The sequence below is a fragment of the Amia ocellicauda genome, chromosome 4, assembly GCF_036373705.1.
Source record: "Amia ocellicauda isolate fAmiCal2 chromosome 4, fAmiCal2.hap1, whole genome shotgun sequence".
Lineage (NCBI taxonomy): Eukaryota > Metazoa > Chordata > Actinopteri > Amiiformes > Amiidae > Amia > Amia ocellicauda.
The window spans coordinates 44153968-44170449 of NC_089853.1; the positions used below are offsets into that span (position 1 = coordinate 44153968).

The 16482-nt window shown below is 40.8% G+C and overlaps 1 protein-coding gene across 5 annotated transcripts; it reads right to left on the minus strand.

The window, feature by feature from the left end:
* Window positions 1–14447, minus strand: gss (glutathione synthetase). 5 transcript variants are annotated; one of them, XM_066702451.1, is made up of 13 exons: window positions 14211–14439; window positions 13314–13457; window positions 10879–11024; window positions 10409–10484; window positions 10188–10327; window positions 9943–10059; window positions 8179–8259; window positions 6632–6709; window positions 6315–6381; window positions 3608–3802; window positions 2848–2929; window positions 2369–2558; window positions 1–804 (listed from the first exon to the last, which is right to left on the minus strand). In XM_066702451.1, the coding sequence occupies exons 2-13, from the start codon at window positions 13440–13442 to the stop codon at window positions 681–683; spliced, it is 1425 nt and encodes a 474-aa protein (XP_066558548.1). In that variant the 5' UTR covers window positions 13443–13457; window positions 14211–14439; the 3' UTR covers window positions 1–680. The 5 variants fall into 5 exon arrangements, with proteins under 5 accessions (XP_066558548.1, XP_066558547.1, XP_066558550.1 ...); XM_066702450.1 differs by having other exon boundaries at window positions 14306–14438; XM_066702453.1 differs by lacking the exon at window positions 14211–14439 and adding an exon at window positions 13643–13828.
* Between the last annotated feature and the right edge of the window lie 2035 nt (window positions 14448–16482).

Sequence of the window (16482 nt, forward strand, 5' to 3'; positions counted from 1 at the left end):
TCAAAGAAGCTAGGTTTTATTAGATTTTGGTTTCTTTTTTGAATATTCTCTATTGTAAAGCCCCTCTTGTAGACTAAAATAAACTAAGCCTTAGATCGGCTGTTTCTTGAACTCTGTTTCCTGTGAAGCTCTCTGCTTGCAACCCCCATATACATCTTTCATGTATGATACACAACCCTCCACTGTGTCACAATATATACTTGTATTATATGTACAAAGAACCCAAACCTTTTGATAAAATAATGCATCTACAATCCTACTTGCATCACCATTCACTTATTTCAATACTTTTGCTTTGACATCTAAATATTGGCACAGTTCCTGTACTTCTTTCATTGTGAATTAGTTCAGATGTTCTGCAGGTTAATTCACATTTAAGTCTGTGCCTTGCAGGGTACAGTAGATCAGGGACCTGCTATTCCATTGTAGAGAAATTGCCCATTATTATGACCACATTAGCTTTACAGTGTAAAACATTTTTTTTTTTTTTAAAGGTTTTAGACTTTACAGTTCCAACCATGATTCCATATAAAAGAAAAATAAAGGAATACATTTGAAAAGAATTTTACATTTAGTCTCTCCCCTATGTTAAAGCAGGGTGCATAATTTGATGCTGGTACTTGATTAGTATAGCTGTTCAGTTGTGCAGTTACTCCTCCGCACCAAGGGAGGCAGTGTTGTTAGATGAGGAGGGGGTTGTCCAGCACTGCCACCCCGGCTGCCACACCCCCATCCGAGTGTTCAGCACTCTTGGTCCTCAGGAGATGTCCTGTACACTCATTCAGCACCATGCCCTTCCCCTGCCTGTGTGGACACATGAGTCACATGAAGTGAACCGTCAAGAACACATCCCTACAAAAGCACTTCAAACACAAGACCCTGTTTGATTTAGGAAATAATGTGAATATTCTTAATTCAATTTTAGAAGAGCCCACTGTGATTTCAGTGTCCTGGGATTCCTTTTGAATCAGTAACTATCAGCCCGTTTCCAATGGCCAATTTCCAAGTGGCTAGGCTTATAATCGTACACCTAAACTTCGCTACCTGTGTTTCCTTAGATTTCTGTTCAGTACAGCTGCCCTAGGAAGTGTATATGGGACACGAAAGGTCAAAATGCATTCTGGGAAACTCGGAATTCTGGGATTTAGTGTTCAAAAACTAGAGGCTGAAATACCTTAAACATTAAAGTGCAATAAACTTTGAACTGAAATGTTTTTCAGATATCGAATAATAAAAAAACAATTTATAAGTGCTGCACAATCAATTAGAAACTGATAAAACAAGGATAGGAAATAGATAAAAAAAATATGTTTGTATTTAAATCTGTACAGTGTAGTCACTTAGCATAATAATATTAAATATACAGTCGCAGCCTGTAACTAACTTGACAGAACTGATTAAGAAGCACAACTAATACATTTAAATATGAATACGCCTACAAAACTCTGGGATCCGTAATTTACTCAAACTGTTTTTCACAAATTCAGTGATATTGTTTTTTTCCACATGAGGTTAATCAATTACAATAAGTGTCACTAAATAAATTAATCACACACCTATAACATTGCGTACGGCATCAACTTTTATTTTGTATGGGATTCCTTAAAAAAATACCTTGTTCTGACACAGTTGAGAATGAATCGGGTATTAATCGCAAACTTTTAAAGGTAGTGATGTATTTCTGCAGTCGGTAAATGCATACATATAGTTACCGCTAATGAGGGTTTACCAATATAAATCGCTTCTTCAAGCAACTGATCACATAAAAACATGCCTCTTATTTTTTGTAAGAGCTTTAAGTGAGTCTAAACAAGGGAAAGCTAAAACAAAAACAAAAAACAGAACATTTAAACGATTTTGAGAGAATTGTCGGGACATTTAATTTAAATCCATGACGTAATGGCACCCTAGTCTTTCATGTTTGCATGTATTTATACCAAAAAAGTATTTTGTGATAGCACATTGTATTGCAGTCCGATGCAGTGCTTTCTCTAGCTTTTCAGATACTTCTTAATGTCTTACTGCTCCAAGCAATTGATCCTGTGTGGCACTTTACAACTGTACAGTAATAACTGTACAAATGTAATCATCTTCCCAAGGTAAACACACATGATCTTTCTTGGGAAAGCTTCTACCATTTCGATAGCGGCTGCCATTATTGCAGTTACAATTTAAAAATGCAGGCATTGTGCCTGGCTACGTAAGGCCTCCTGAAACTAGGAGGTGCACCTGAACCATAGTGGAAATGCCCTGGCCTCAAAACGGCCACGCTGAGGTGCACGTCAACGTGGCCAGTGGAAACGGGGCATATGTGTAAGGGACACGACAGGATGTAGCCCAACTGAACGATGAGAGTAATGCACTATACCTGACGTAGGCTCCGAACATGCCCAGCTCACTCAGGCAGGTGCTGAGCTTCAGTGGGCTTCCTGATCTCAACAGGTAGTTCCTCACTGGCTGAGGCCGGATTTTGTCCATCAGAATGTAGGCACTCCTCTCCAAGTTCTCTTTGACACTGTCCAGCACCTGGCAGATGTCTTCGCCGTAGATATTGTTACCTACAAGAGAAACTACCCGTTAACTCCAGAGCTAGACCCAGGTCAAGAAGGAGAATGGAGAACTGAGAGAACGTATGCCATGCTTTCAATCACTGGCTTTACAGGGGCTTTACTGAGAAGTGGCCCTTAGATGTCACTTCTAGTGCAACATATTTTCAATAATAGATTTCAGACTCTGAAAGAACTACTTATCACCCAGCTGAAGGTAAACTTTTAATCAGCTCCATTTATTTTTTCTTTGTGTAGTTTTTAACAGCAACTGAAAATTTGTCACACAACTGGTTCTTACCTCCTCCTTCTCTCTGGGGCTTTAAGACAAAGTGGTCTGGGTTAGCTATGGCCATAGCTACTGTTCTGTCTCCTTCTTCTCCCTGAGTATCAGTTAGTCAGTCAATACCACTTGTGAAAAGGTGTATGATAGTGGACAGGATATTCAAACAGAGTTTTCACAGTTAAAAGGGGAACTATACCTCAATTTATTTATTTTTTAATCTTAATTCTGTTAGCTACAGATATTACAATTACATACTACTAGGCATCTGTTCCATGTTCCATTTTGTTCCATTTTAAAGATATTCACAATTTTGTTTGTGTTTCAGCTCACAGAATTAAGAAAAGAACTGCAGTTCCCCTTTAAATCAATGTAGCAAACATATCGAGTGCATCCAGATTTTGAAGACTTGAATCAAGTCCCCACGTAGTCTCCTCTGTTCCAGGGTGAGAAGGTTCAGTTCCCTCAGTCTCTCAGTAGGACATTCCCTTCAGACCTGGAATAAATCTGGTTGCTCTCCTCTGAACTGCCTCTAGAGCAGCGATGTCTTTCTTGAAGTGTGGAGCCCAGAACTGTACACAGTATCCAGATGAGCTCTAACTAGTGCATTGTACAGTCTGAACATTACTGGCCTTGTTTTAAATTCCACACTTTTGACAATATACCCTAGCATTTTGTCCCTATGCCTTTTTAATTGCTTCCCCTTTTTAATTGCTTATCTGCAGTTTACTTTGCTTACACTGAGGAAAAACACAGCAGGCTTTCCTGGTGAACTCACCATGTCCAGGCTGTACAGCCCAGCAAAGGTAGCTCTTATCTGTGCGACAGCCTTAGGATCATCAGGGAAGAAACGCTCCAGAACCCCTGGCTGAGAAAGTTCCTGCTGGACCTTCTTGGTCCCGGCCAGGTGGGTACTGATGTCAGGGCACTTCACTGCCCGGGAGCGCTCCATCATCAGTCTGGCCTCCCAGCCCTGGGCAACAACAGTGTGTTCAAACCAGGTCATTCGTTCACACAGCCGTCCTTTACTGTTAAAGTCGGTGTCTGGATTGGTTTGGTAAACAAATCAACCTTTATAAATTATTTTGTGACCATTCAATCTGTAAACCCTGTAGAAACACAACCCATCATCAACACTGTAAGTTAGGGCTGGGCGATTAATCAAATTCATTAGATTCATTTGAATTTATGTTTTTGCACGGTGTAAAATACCCGAATCGTGAAATCAAAATTTTAAGTTATAACATGCACAAGCAGCTTATTTTTGGTATGTTTGCAAAGGGCAAATGTGTTTTTCCCCAATAGCTTTGAAAATAAATCGATACAACACGCAATAAGAGCCAAACAATCCTATAAATGCACATTGAAGCGCCAAGACTTATATTATGCTAGCATATAGATCTAGATTAAATATGAATCTACAGCTCTGGAAAAAACTGAGACCACTCCAAGTTCAGAAATCAATGTTAAGTGGTCTCAATTTTTTCCAGAGCTGTATATTACAAACAGTTTATATTATAGACTAACCAGTTTTTGTTGTAATGAAAGAGGAAGTGTTTGCAGCGTAGATGTTTTTTCGATCAATGAAAAGAGTGTCGGTGTTATGACGAATCCAGCACCCTCAGGATATCATGCATCCTCTAGCAGTCACCTTGATTTTGCACATGTGCAGACCACTCTAGATTGATTTGGTGCATGTGGTCCTGAATGCGCATTTATTGTGGATTGAAGGAGTACAGAATTGCGTGTAAGTTACAGTTCTATGGCAGACATGGGGATGCAAAACTGACAACCAAGTTCATATTAATCATAGCCAACTCCCAATCACATTTAATGTCTCAGTATTAAATAATACAACATATTTTATGTCAATAAGTCTAAAGCTACAGTATTGCCATGCTGAGAGTGTATAAAGTTTAAGTATAAAATCTAAATCAGAACAGTAATACAAAACTACAAATACAAAAGTGTAAAAATAAAGGACAGGGGGTGCAAAATATTTCTGTATACATATTGAAATATTAGTTAACTTGCTGTAATATTTGGCTTCCCCATCCCAAGAGAAAACATGGGATGCCAAATATTTCAGTAGACAGCATGGCGATACTGTAGCTTTAGACTTATTAACATAACATATATGTTGTATTATTTACTAGAGACATTATTATTATTATTATTATTATTATTATTATTATTATTATTAATTTCTTAGCATACTAAATGTGATTGGGAGTTGGTTATAAATAATATGAACTTGGTTGTCAGTTTTGCATCCCCATGTCTGCCATAGAACTGTAACTTACACACAATTCTGTACTCCTTCAATCCACAATAAATGCGCATTAAGGACCACATGCACCAAATCAATCTAGAGCGGTCTGCACATGTGCAAAATCAAGGTGACTGCTAGAGGATGCATGATATCCAGAGGGTGCCGGATTCATCATAACACCTGTAGCAAACGCGTATATTTTCGTATTTTTGTTTTCCAACCGACTTAACACAGCCTTCCACGATTGGTTTGTTCTGGCTTGTAACAGTCAATAGTCATAGATTTATAAAAGTAAAGTGGCAGCACAACAAACCTAGGTGCTGGACCTGCGACAGAAACAGGGAGCAGAATGGGAGCAATGTGTGGCACTGCAAGATACAGATGTGAGCTCCTGTCCCAAAACTGCTGTTAAAGGCAGCTGCTTCATTTTCCAATGTCATTCCATATGACAAGAAGGTTCCCCGGTGTAAGGAAATTACAGACGCGGTCACAAAAGCGATTATTTTTTTTAGGCATAGCATACTAGAGCCATTTTTTCCATTTTATTTAAAACAGAAAGTATGAGTAATAATTACAGCTATGGAAGTGGTGCTGTTCTTTGTTATTCTTGCACGAATGATATTGCACACGTAGGCCAATTATTTTTAATTATTAACATACTTACATATGTTTGAATACATCAGTCATTTTTAAGTTTAGAGAAAATTTTAAAAACATAAATAACATTTAAATGTAAAGATTAAATCATGAATCATAAATTTGAAAAAAAAAAAGATTTTATTTTTAAGCAATATCGCCCAGCCCTGGAAGTTTATGATTGGTGGAGGCCCTATACCAAACCCATCCTCAACCCAATACAATCTAACTGGAACCATAAGACCATATTTACTAACCTCACAATAACCAGATTGTGATCAGGTTTTTATTATTGATCACCCATTTATTCGGATCAAAATACTGCTGAGAATGTCAGCTCTGTACAGATGGTCACATTTTCAGCATCTAGAAGTATTTTTGCTGAAGCAAAGTGCTCAGACCTATAGACCAATTACTTGGTAAACTAATCAACTACACAGGGTTTTTCTTATTCTTTATTTTACATTTCAGGGTGAGTAGATTAAAGAGAAATGGGCCACCAATAAAATTGGTAAAATTCTACACAGATAAGTAAAGACAACAGTAAAGTAAAAGTTAAGAGGGAAGCTGTCCAGACCTGTTCTGTGTAGTTCTGAGGCATGTACCCATTCCGGAAATACACAATAGCAACTTCTTTACCATCTCTAAAAATAAATACAAAAATAAATAAATACATATTATGTATTTTAATGTTTATCATTTTTTTTCACTTCCACCTTAATATAATATTGTAATATAGGACCAATTCTAGTTTGTCTAGATATTTCCCTTATCAAGAAAATCAAAACATGGTGCAAACATGACTCTTACAAAGGCCTAGTACTTGACATGGGGCTGCAGAGATTTTTCTCTTTAATCTGAGTTCAAAAGCCACACAACAGAGACAGAACTCACATAAACAGCCTCTTGTTCTGATCCAGGGACGCCCTTTTGCTCACATCATCAAACCTCCTCCGTATGACAGCGATATTTCTGCACATAACCAAAAACATCCAGTACTGAGGTGCGTTTCTTAGATATCTTTGTATTTTTCATCTCTGAATGAGTATACACTCACCTAAAGGATTATTAGGAACACCATACTAATACTGTGTTTGACCCCCTTTCGCCTTCAGAACTGCCTTAATTCTACGTGGCATTGATTCAACAAGGTGCTGAAAGCATTCTTTAGAAATGTTGGCCCATATTGATAGGATAGCATCTTGCAGTTGATGGAGATTTGTGGGATGCACATCCAGGACACGAAGCTCCCATTCCACCACATCCCAAAGATGCTCTATTGGGTTGAGATCTAGTGACTGTGGGGGCCAGTTTAGTACAGTGAACTCATTGTCATGTTCAAGAAACCAATTTGACATGATTCGACCTTTGTGACATGGTGCATTATCCTGCTGGAAGTAGCCATCAGAGGATGGGTACATGGTGGTCATAAAGGGATGGACATGGTCAGAAACAATGCTCAGGTAGGCCGTGGCATTTAAACGATGCCCAATTGGCACTAAGGGGCCTAAAGTGTGACAAGAAAACATCCCCCACACCATTACACCACCACCACCAGCCTGCATAGTGGTAACAAGGCATGATGGATCCATGTTCTCATTCTGTTTACGCCAAATTCTGACTACCATCTGAATGTCTCAACAGAAATCGAGACTCATCAGACCAGGCAACATTTTTCCAGTCTTCAACTGTCCAATTTTGGTGAGCTTGTGCAAATTGTAGCCTCTTTTTCCTATTTGTAGTGGAGATGAGTGGTACCCGGTGGGGTCTTCTGCTGTTGTAGCCCATCCGCCTCAAGGTTGTACGTGTTGTGGCTTCACAAATGCTTTGCTGCATACCTCGGTTGTAACGAGTGGTTATTTCAGTCAAAGTTGCTCTTCTATCAGCTTGAATCAGTCGGCCCATTCTCCTCTGACCTCTAGCATCAACAAGGCATTTTCGCCCACAGGACTGCCGCATACTGGATGTTTTTCCCTTTTCACACCATTCTTTGTAAACCCTAGAAATGGTTGTGCGTGAAAATCCCAGTAACTGAGCAGATTGTGAAATACTCAGACCGGCCCGTCTGGCACCAACAACCATGCCACGCTCAAAATTGCTTAAATCACCTTTCTTTCCCATTCAGACATTCAGTTTGGAGTTCAGGAGATTGTCTTGACCAGGACCACACCCCTAAATGCATTGAAGCAACTGCCATGTGATTGGTTGGTTAGATAATTGCATTAATGAGAAATTGAACAGGTGTTCCTAATAATCCTTTAGGTGAGTGTATATCAAAGCAAAGTCCTTCACACTGTACCCCTTTAATTTTGAATATCATTTAGGGAGTAATTTAAATAGATTCAGGGTTAGAAGCAGCACTTACAGATCCAGGCAAGCATCTGAATGGCATTATATAAAAAAGGGCTCTCAATTAGCATCTTATGTTATTCTCAACTTACCTGCTCCAGAGCTCATTTTCAACAAATCGATGGTCATATATATTCTGTTGGACATCTTCAACCAAAAACATCACCACAGCCCTATAATAGAGATGAGGGATCAAATTTAGCAATGACAGCTACTTTGCATTGCTTTCTTCCTTTTCGTCATGGTCACCTCTCCCTGACTCTGAACTCTTCTCTCTGCTTCATGGCCACAAACCCACAAGATGTGCCCTGGACCCCCTACCCACTCACCTCCTCCAACTGACTGCTCCTGATCTACTCCTCTTCATCTCCTCCTTCCTCAACTCCTCACTCCTCTCTGGCTTTCAAGCAAGCTGCTGTGATCCAACTCCTCAAAAAACCCACCCTTAACCCTACCTCTCATCAGAATTACCGCCCTTGTCTCCTGTCTATCCACCCTGTCTGACCCTCGAGTGAGTTGTTCACCGTCAGCTCTCTGCATTTCTTTCCAATCACTCACTGCTTGATCCTCTGCAATCCAGCTCCCACCCAGCTCATTCCACCAAAACTGCTCTCCTTGCAGTCACTGACTCCATCTGCTGTGTTAGGGTGGCCTCCCTCTCCTCAGTCCTAATCCTGCTTGATCTCTCTGCAGCATTTGACACCATTGATCACGCCATCCTTCTCTCCTGCCTCACCGACCTTGGAATCTCTGGAACTGCTCTCACCTGGTTCTCCTCCTACCTCAACAACTAGACCTACAACGTGACATGGCAAGGTTCTTCATCCACACCAAGGCTCCGTCCTGGGCCCCCTCCTGTTCTCTGTCTACACACGCTCTCTGGACCCCCTCATCACATCCCATGGTTTCTCCTACCATTTCTACACAGATGATGCCCAGATCTTCCGGTCTTTTTCCTTCTCTGACCCTCTCATCCCCTCCTTTTTGTCTGTGGTCTCCTCCTGGATGCACTCACACCACCTCAAGCTCAACCTCTCCAAATCTGATATCCTCTTTTTTCCTGCCTCTTCCTCACCTTCTGCTGATCTCTCCATCCCAATTCCCTTAGAATCTACTACACTCTCCCCCTCTTCTTCTGCGAAGAATCTAAGAGTCACCCTCGATCCTGCGCTCTGCTACACCCAGCACATCACCACGCTGACACGCACCTGCAGATTCTTCCTGAGGAACATACGCCGAATCCGTCCCTTCCTCACCAACTACTCAACTCATCCAGTCCCTGGTCCTCTCCCGCCTGGACTACTGCAACTCCCTCCTGGCCGGCCTGCCTGCAACTACTACCCGCCCCCTCCAGCTCATCCAGAACTCTGCGGCTCGTCTGGTACTCTCTCTGCCCCGATTCACACAAGCTACCCCACTGCTCCGCTCCCTCCATTGGCTCCCGATCTTGGCTCGCATCCAGTTCAAGACATTGACCCTTACCTACCGTTGTCTGGACCAGACTGCACCGACAAACCCTCATTCTCTCTGTACATCCCGTCCAGACCTCTCCAGTCTTCCTATACCAGAAGCTTAACTTTGCCTCCTCTCTACTCCCCTACCTCCAGAGCCGCATCTTTTCATCCCTGGCCCCTAAGTGGTGGAACGACCTTCCCACTGAGGTCAGGACAGCAGAGTCCTTGACCATCTTCCAGCAATTACTCAAGACACATCTGTTCAGGCTACACCTGCTATTTCTTGCCACCACAATACCATCTTCATCAACCAGTCAGCCTCTGGCCTGTGATTCTACCTACCCCGAATGCAAATTTATAAACATGAATGAACCATCAATGCAACAGATTTCCATAGCTTACCGTTCAGAGCTATACAGCTCCCAGGCTTTGGCGATGGCCTCGGCAAACCCTGCTGCCGGGTTATTGTCCAGGATTTTCTTCTGTTCCTCAACTCGGCCTGCGACCTTCAGGATGTGTCTAACAGAAACAATGGAAACAGTCAGATTGGCAGATATTTAAACAATATGACAGACTTCATCATGGGTATGCTAATCTAACACTTCAGAGACATCTGATGTAACAGCAATTATCGGAATAACACTCACCTATGAACGTCTGGAGTCCGCGATGTTATCCCTCCAAAACTGGCAGCTATAGTGTTAATCTCAATCTGCTTTAAGGATGTATTCCCATCTTTCCCAAGGTCCAGCATGTAGTCTGAGCGGTTCAAACCCAAAACTATAGGCTTTACAACAAACAAAAGGAAGTATTAACTGAAATCACACAATCCATTCTTTCAACCCATGACATACAAGCATCACCTTACCTGTGAACAGCCCTCTTGTATAACCTGTCTGTAGATGTTGAACAGTCTCGCTGTGAAGTCATCTACTTTGATTGTGCTGGGAGGGGAGGGTTATAGAAAAAGAACAAGCATAAATGTGCCATTATTGTTATTACCTGAAGAATATTATTTGGTGTGCAGTCTGTTTTGTGATGCAATTACAATTTACCAGCTGATCAACCACAAAATATTTGGATATGACATCATCTGCAAATTACAAGCAAGGTATGTTTTATTATAAATAACCACACCTATTTTTGCTCATGTCTCAGAACTTTCGCTGAGTCTGGGGATCCACCGTATCTCTGTCACCTGTTTCTCTATATTATTTTATTACCATTATACAATACACATTGTGGTCCTATGGATTCTTTATCAGATTTCTTACACATTAAACTAGTACACATTTGACATGACATATGGATTTCAGCAAACTGTGAATGTAGGGATACCTGGCTAGTGCTTGCTCCAGGAACTCTGCATCTTGGCTGATTCTGTCCACCAGCAGATTGAAGTGTGTCTGGACCTGGCGCGCCTGCTCGAACAGAGACCGGGGTACTGGAGAGGGGAAGAGTGTGAACGGAGCATAGCTGACAACCTGGAATGCAAGAGATCCTCGACATCATTAGTGTTTCCCAGCCCTGCCTTCACAAAATTTGCAATCTCAAAACTACTTTTGTTTACCCAGATAGAGTATTCACACACACAGAATTCAAAATAATTAAATGACTATCTTGAACTACATACAATTAATACACCTCCACTTGTTGACACCAACAAAATGCTGACACTACCTCATTTATATCGACAGATTCCAGTTCAAGAATTAGCTATATACACTACACGGCCAAAAGTATGTGGATACCTTCTAATTAGTGGATTCGGCTATTTCAGCCACACCCATTGCTGACAGGTGTATAAAATCAAGCACACAGCCATGTAATCTACTTAGGCTTAGAAAAACATTGGCAGTAGAATGGGGCATAACTGAAGGGCTCAGTGACTTTCAGCATGACACCATCATAGGATGCCAACTTTCCAAAAAGTCAGTTTGTCAAATTTCTTCCCTGCTAGAGCTGCCCTGGTCAACTGTAAGTGCTGTTATTGCAACAACAAAGTGGAAGGCCACACAAGCTCACAGAATGGGACCGCCGAGTGCTGAAGCGTGTAATACGTAAAAATCATCTGTCCTCAATTGGAACAATCACTACCAAGTTCCAAACTGCCGCTGGAAGCAACGCCAGCACAAGAACTATGCGTCGGGAGATTCATGAAATGGAGTCGGCAGTCCGACGGATGAATCTGGGTTTGGCGGATGCCAGGAGAACGCTACCTGCCCAAATGCATAGTGCCAACTGTAAAGTTTGGCAGAGGAGGAATAATGGTCTGGGGCTGTTTTGCATGGTTCAGAATAGGCCCCTTAGTTCCATTCAAGGGAAATCTTAACGCTACAGCATACAATGACATTCTACAATTCAATTTTGTATGTCCAACTTTGTGTCCAGTTTTTGTTTCAGCATGACAATGCCCCCGTGCACAAAGCAAGGTCCATACAGAAATGGCTTGTCAAGATCGGTGTGGAAGAACTTGACTGGCCTGCCAAGTCCTTGAGCCCTGACCTAAACCCCATCAAACACCTTTGAGACGAACTCGAACGCCGACTGCGAGCCAGGCCTAATCGCCCAACATCAGTGCACGACCTCACTAATGCTCTTGTGGCTGAATGGAAGCAAATCCCCGCAGCAATGATCTAGTGGAAAGCATTCCCAGAAGAGTGGAGCCTGTAACACCAGCAAAGCAGGACCAACTGCATATTAATGCCCATGATTTTGAAATGAGGTTTTCGACGAGCAGGTGTCAGCATACTTTTGGCCATTTTACCACTTTTGGTAGTTATTTTTCCCCTATGTATGAAAAACATTTCTAGGCCCACATATCCATTTCTGTCAAATTTTCCAACTCACTGAAGAGTCTGAAAGCCGATTCTTCTACAAATCTATGAACAGAAACACAAAGCAAAGGAAAAATAATTCCTAGCGTAGCTCCATATTAAAAATGCAACAGTGAGCAATTCATAAGCACCCACTGAAATTCATTCCATTGTATTTTGTAATGTTATGTTTGTCTTGTTTGATAGTACATTTGTATCTGCTTTGGCAATATTGTGATTGGTCATGCCAATAAAGCACCTTTGAATTTGAATTTTAAATGGGGGGGGGGAGGAGTGTTTGTACTCAAAGTACTGTCTCCCTGTGCAGCTCTCTCTCTCTCTCTCCAGATTAAATTGGAATATTAAATATTTGTTTGAATTTCAAATGACAATAAATTCACAATAAATTAAAATACAAATAAAAAAAATTATTTACTGGGAACATTGAAACTATCAACTGTAATTAGACTTATTATTTTGACTGCATTGAAACAGTATTTATGCTGTTTGTTATGGGAACTCGGATGTCAATATGTCTGTTGCTATTAAAAGTACACTATACATTCACAATTAATATTTTATACTAAATTAAGTTAAATAGCATTTTACAGCCAGATATTAACAGCAAATGTACTTTTAAACACTTAGTTAACAGGTTAATTGGATTACAACAGGCCTAAAAATTTTTAAAACTGAACCATTTATATATATATATATATATATATATATATATATATATATAAATACATAAGTATTGTGTTCGGTATTTGAAACACAGGACACATTTTCTTATAAATGTAATAAATAATTACATTCCCATATGCACACCCACACACACAAACTACATTCCACAATTACATTATCAAATACACAAGCTATGTGCGTATACTGTGTGCAAAACCCCTTTTCATCTTTTCCTGCGCAGGCACTGAAAATGTGAGGAATGAAACACTTCACCTCTGAGGAATTGGGAGTCTCCTTGGTCCTCATCAGGACCCCGTGAAGCAGGGCAGTGTCCTTAGCCACCTTCTGCAGATCTTCTATCAGTGCTTCATTCATCAACACATGCTCAGGGACTGACGCCATCAGGAGAGAACGGGTCTGCAAAGATACAGGCACACACATACACCTGCATTAAAAGCATTGATCCATGAGGGCAACACATTACTTCATTGACTGGTTCAGCATACAGTGCAAAAACACCTAGATAATGAAAGAACAACTACAGTCTCAAGTTATATAAAAGGTCACTGTAATATGAAGGTGCCTTGTTACCAGTAGCTTACTGGTGCAGTGAACTTAGCAAAGTTTTCATGTTCAAGCTGAATTTCTTTCAGTGCAGGTTGCGAGATTAAAATAACGTCAGTCTGGAAGGGAGGGGTCAGCAGAAACTTTCTGAATGCAAATGCAAATGCAAATGATATTGTCCGGAGCACGCCAAAACCATAGCAACAGTATTTTCTGCCAAGTCATCGTGAATACTCAGTAACTGCATAGGGACTCGTCGAGATCTACACTGTACCGGAGGTGGTCACTGTTGCTGCATTATAACAACCGCCGGAGCTTTGGGATCTGTTAAATAAAGTGCAACAGATTCAGAGTGAAATGTACGTGACTGACATTGCAGACGTCAATCTTTCTGTACATGTGCAACTGATCAAGATACGCTGAAAAGTTCAGCCATGTATGCAAATACACAGCGGAGCTACTGCAGCTTCGCATTACTGTACAACAGGTGACATGCGCCCGGAATGATCTGATTACCGTATCACATCTAATTAAAATCTGTACAACTACTGTTTCATATGCAGCACAATTACTAGTTGTACAATAGCACATGATGTACAACCTCACCTGGAAATGTTTCCTCTTCGTGAAATGACCTAAACCCGCTCTCTATGGTTGCAAACTCTGACGCCACCTGAACTGAAAACAAGAAGTGCGCTCACCTGTACACCCTTCCCTCATACAGCTCAATATAAATCAGTATTAAATGTGAATTTGGACAGAATTTTAAAAATGAATGGATGTGGGCTGTCTGAACTCTGATTACAGACAACCTATCAGCTCTAACCAAGCCAGGAAGAGGCGTTTACGGATCCAGAAACAGGAACAACCATAGATAAAGAAAGAGTAGATAGGTTAATTTTACGTCATTTAGATATACGAAGAGAGGCGCCATCTTGTCTAGGTATAGTGCGATGTACGATGCTGTGCTAAGTAAGCTGTGTAGGCTAAGCAGTCCAGAGCAAGATATATTTCCAATCAAAAGGTTTTTATTACAAGCAGCTGTATGGAAGAGGTTCAAGAGGCGATCTCAAGAACAGTCTTAGAGAAGTTACAAACTACAGGCACTTGTTTTGTGCAGACCAGACAGGAGAGAAAGATAACAGGTCAACAGGTCTGTACCGTGAGGAGTGGGAGCTCAGTTTCTACCTAACAACTGCTCAAGAAGACCCATATATGGCTAAACCGTAGGCATACGTAATTGTTTAATATAAGGGGGGGTTGTACCATGTATCAAGCCCAAAATACTGGTAAAAAGTGGTTATCAAACCCTGTTTTTCTAGGTATCAACTATAGCACAGTACCGTAGCACAGTGAGACAGTGACCTTGTTTACACAGACACACAGGAAAAGAAATGCAGTTCTGCATTATGTTATTGTTATGTTAGTATTAGTTAGTATTGTATAGTATAGTATATAGTTAGTATAGTAACATTATGACCACCTGCCTAATATTGTGTTGGTCCCCCTTTTGCCATCAAAACAGCCCTGATCCGTCGAGGCATGGACTCCACTAGACCTCTGAAGGTGTGCTGTGGTATCTGGCACCAAGACGTGAGCAGCAGATCTTTTAAGTCCTGGAAGGTGCGAGATGGGGCCTCCATGGATCGGACTTGTTTGTCCAGCACATCCCACAGATGCTCGATTGGATTGAGATTTGGAGGCCAAGTCAACACCTTAAACTCATGATTCATCAGACCAGGCCACCTTCTTCCATTGCTCCGTGGTCCAGTTCTGATGCTCACATGCCCATTGTAGGCGCTTTCGGCCGTGGACAGGGGTCAGCATGGGCACCCTGACTGGTCTGTGGCTACGCAGCCCCATTCGCAACAAACTGTGTTCTGACACTTTTCTATCAGAACCAGCATGAACTTTTTCAGCAATTTGAGCTACAGTAGCTCATCTGTTGGATCGGACCACACGGGCCAGCCTTCGCTCACCACGTGCATCAATGAGCCTTGGCCGCTTATCAGTGTTATTCACTTCACCTGTCAGTGGTCTTAATGTTATCGGTTTATACTATATTTTGTAATTGATATTTAAATTGAATTATTGAGATGTATTAAGATAATTACATTTTGATGTCAATTTTACCCGCCATGTCTGTGAAACTGTGAAATTAAGCAGTTTATTTATTTATAAATGTATTTAGATATATAAATATATAGATAGATATATAGATATCCGGCATCCACATGTCTGTTGTGATTCTATATTTATGGCAACCAGTTACTTGGAGAAGATTATATTGCTTAAAAAACAACTGTTCCAACTAGTGGTAGAGTACTGTAAAACAAGAAGGCATTTTGAAAAATTACAACACCGATAAATAGATTTTAATGTCTCGTCACAAAATCTCACCTTTCGGGGAATTTCAATAAAACAATATCCAACCAAACCTAATTACCTCTTATGTGTGTGTTTAGGCTACCACTAGAGGTCACCATTTCTATTGATTAGTTGATTTAGTAAAAATGTGTGCGTGTGTGCCATAAACTTCATATACTTCATTAAAAGGGTTGGTTTGTTTTAAGTTGGGTTGTTTTAGTTGTAATTTACATCCTCAGGTGTCAATAAATGAGAGATGTGTAACTGAAATCTGTTGCAAGGTTGTTATATTGTAAATGTATATACCTGTTTGTGTGTGAGTTTGTCTTCAGTGATGTGTGTGTGTGTGCATGCACACATATTCTGACCACACACAGGTCTGTACTTATGTGTATGTTTTTAAAGTACTTTTCTCCACACGTTTAAATCTGGGTGTACTCCTCTATGGCCCAGCATGCTATACAATTAAAAATATACATTCCTACATATAATTGGCAAGAATTTACTCCTA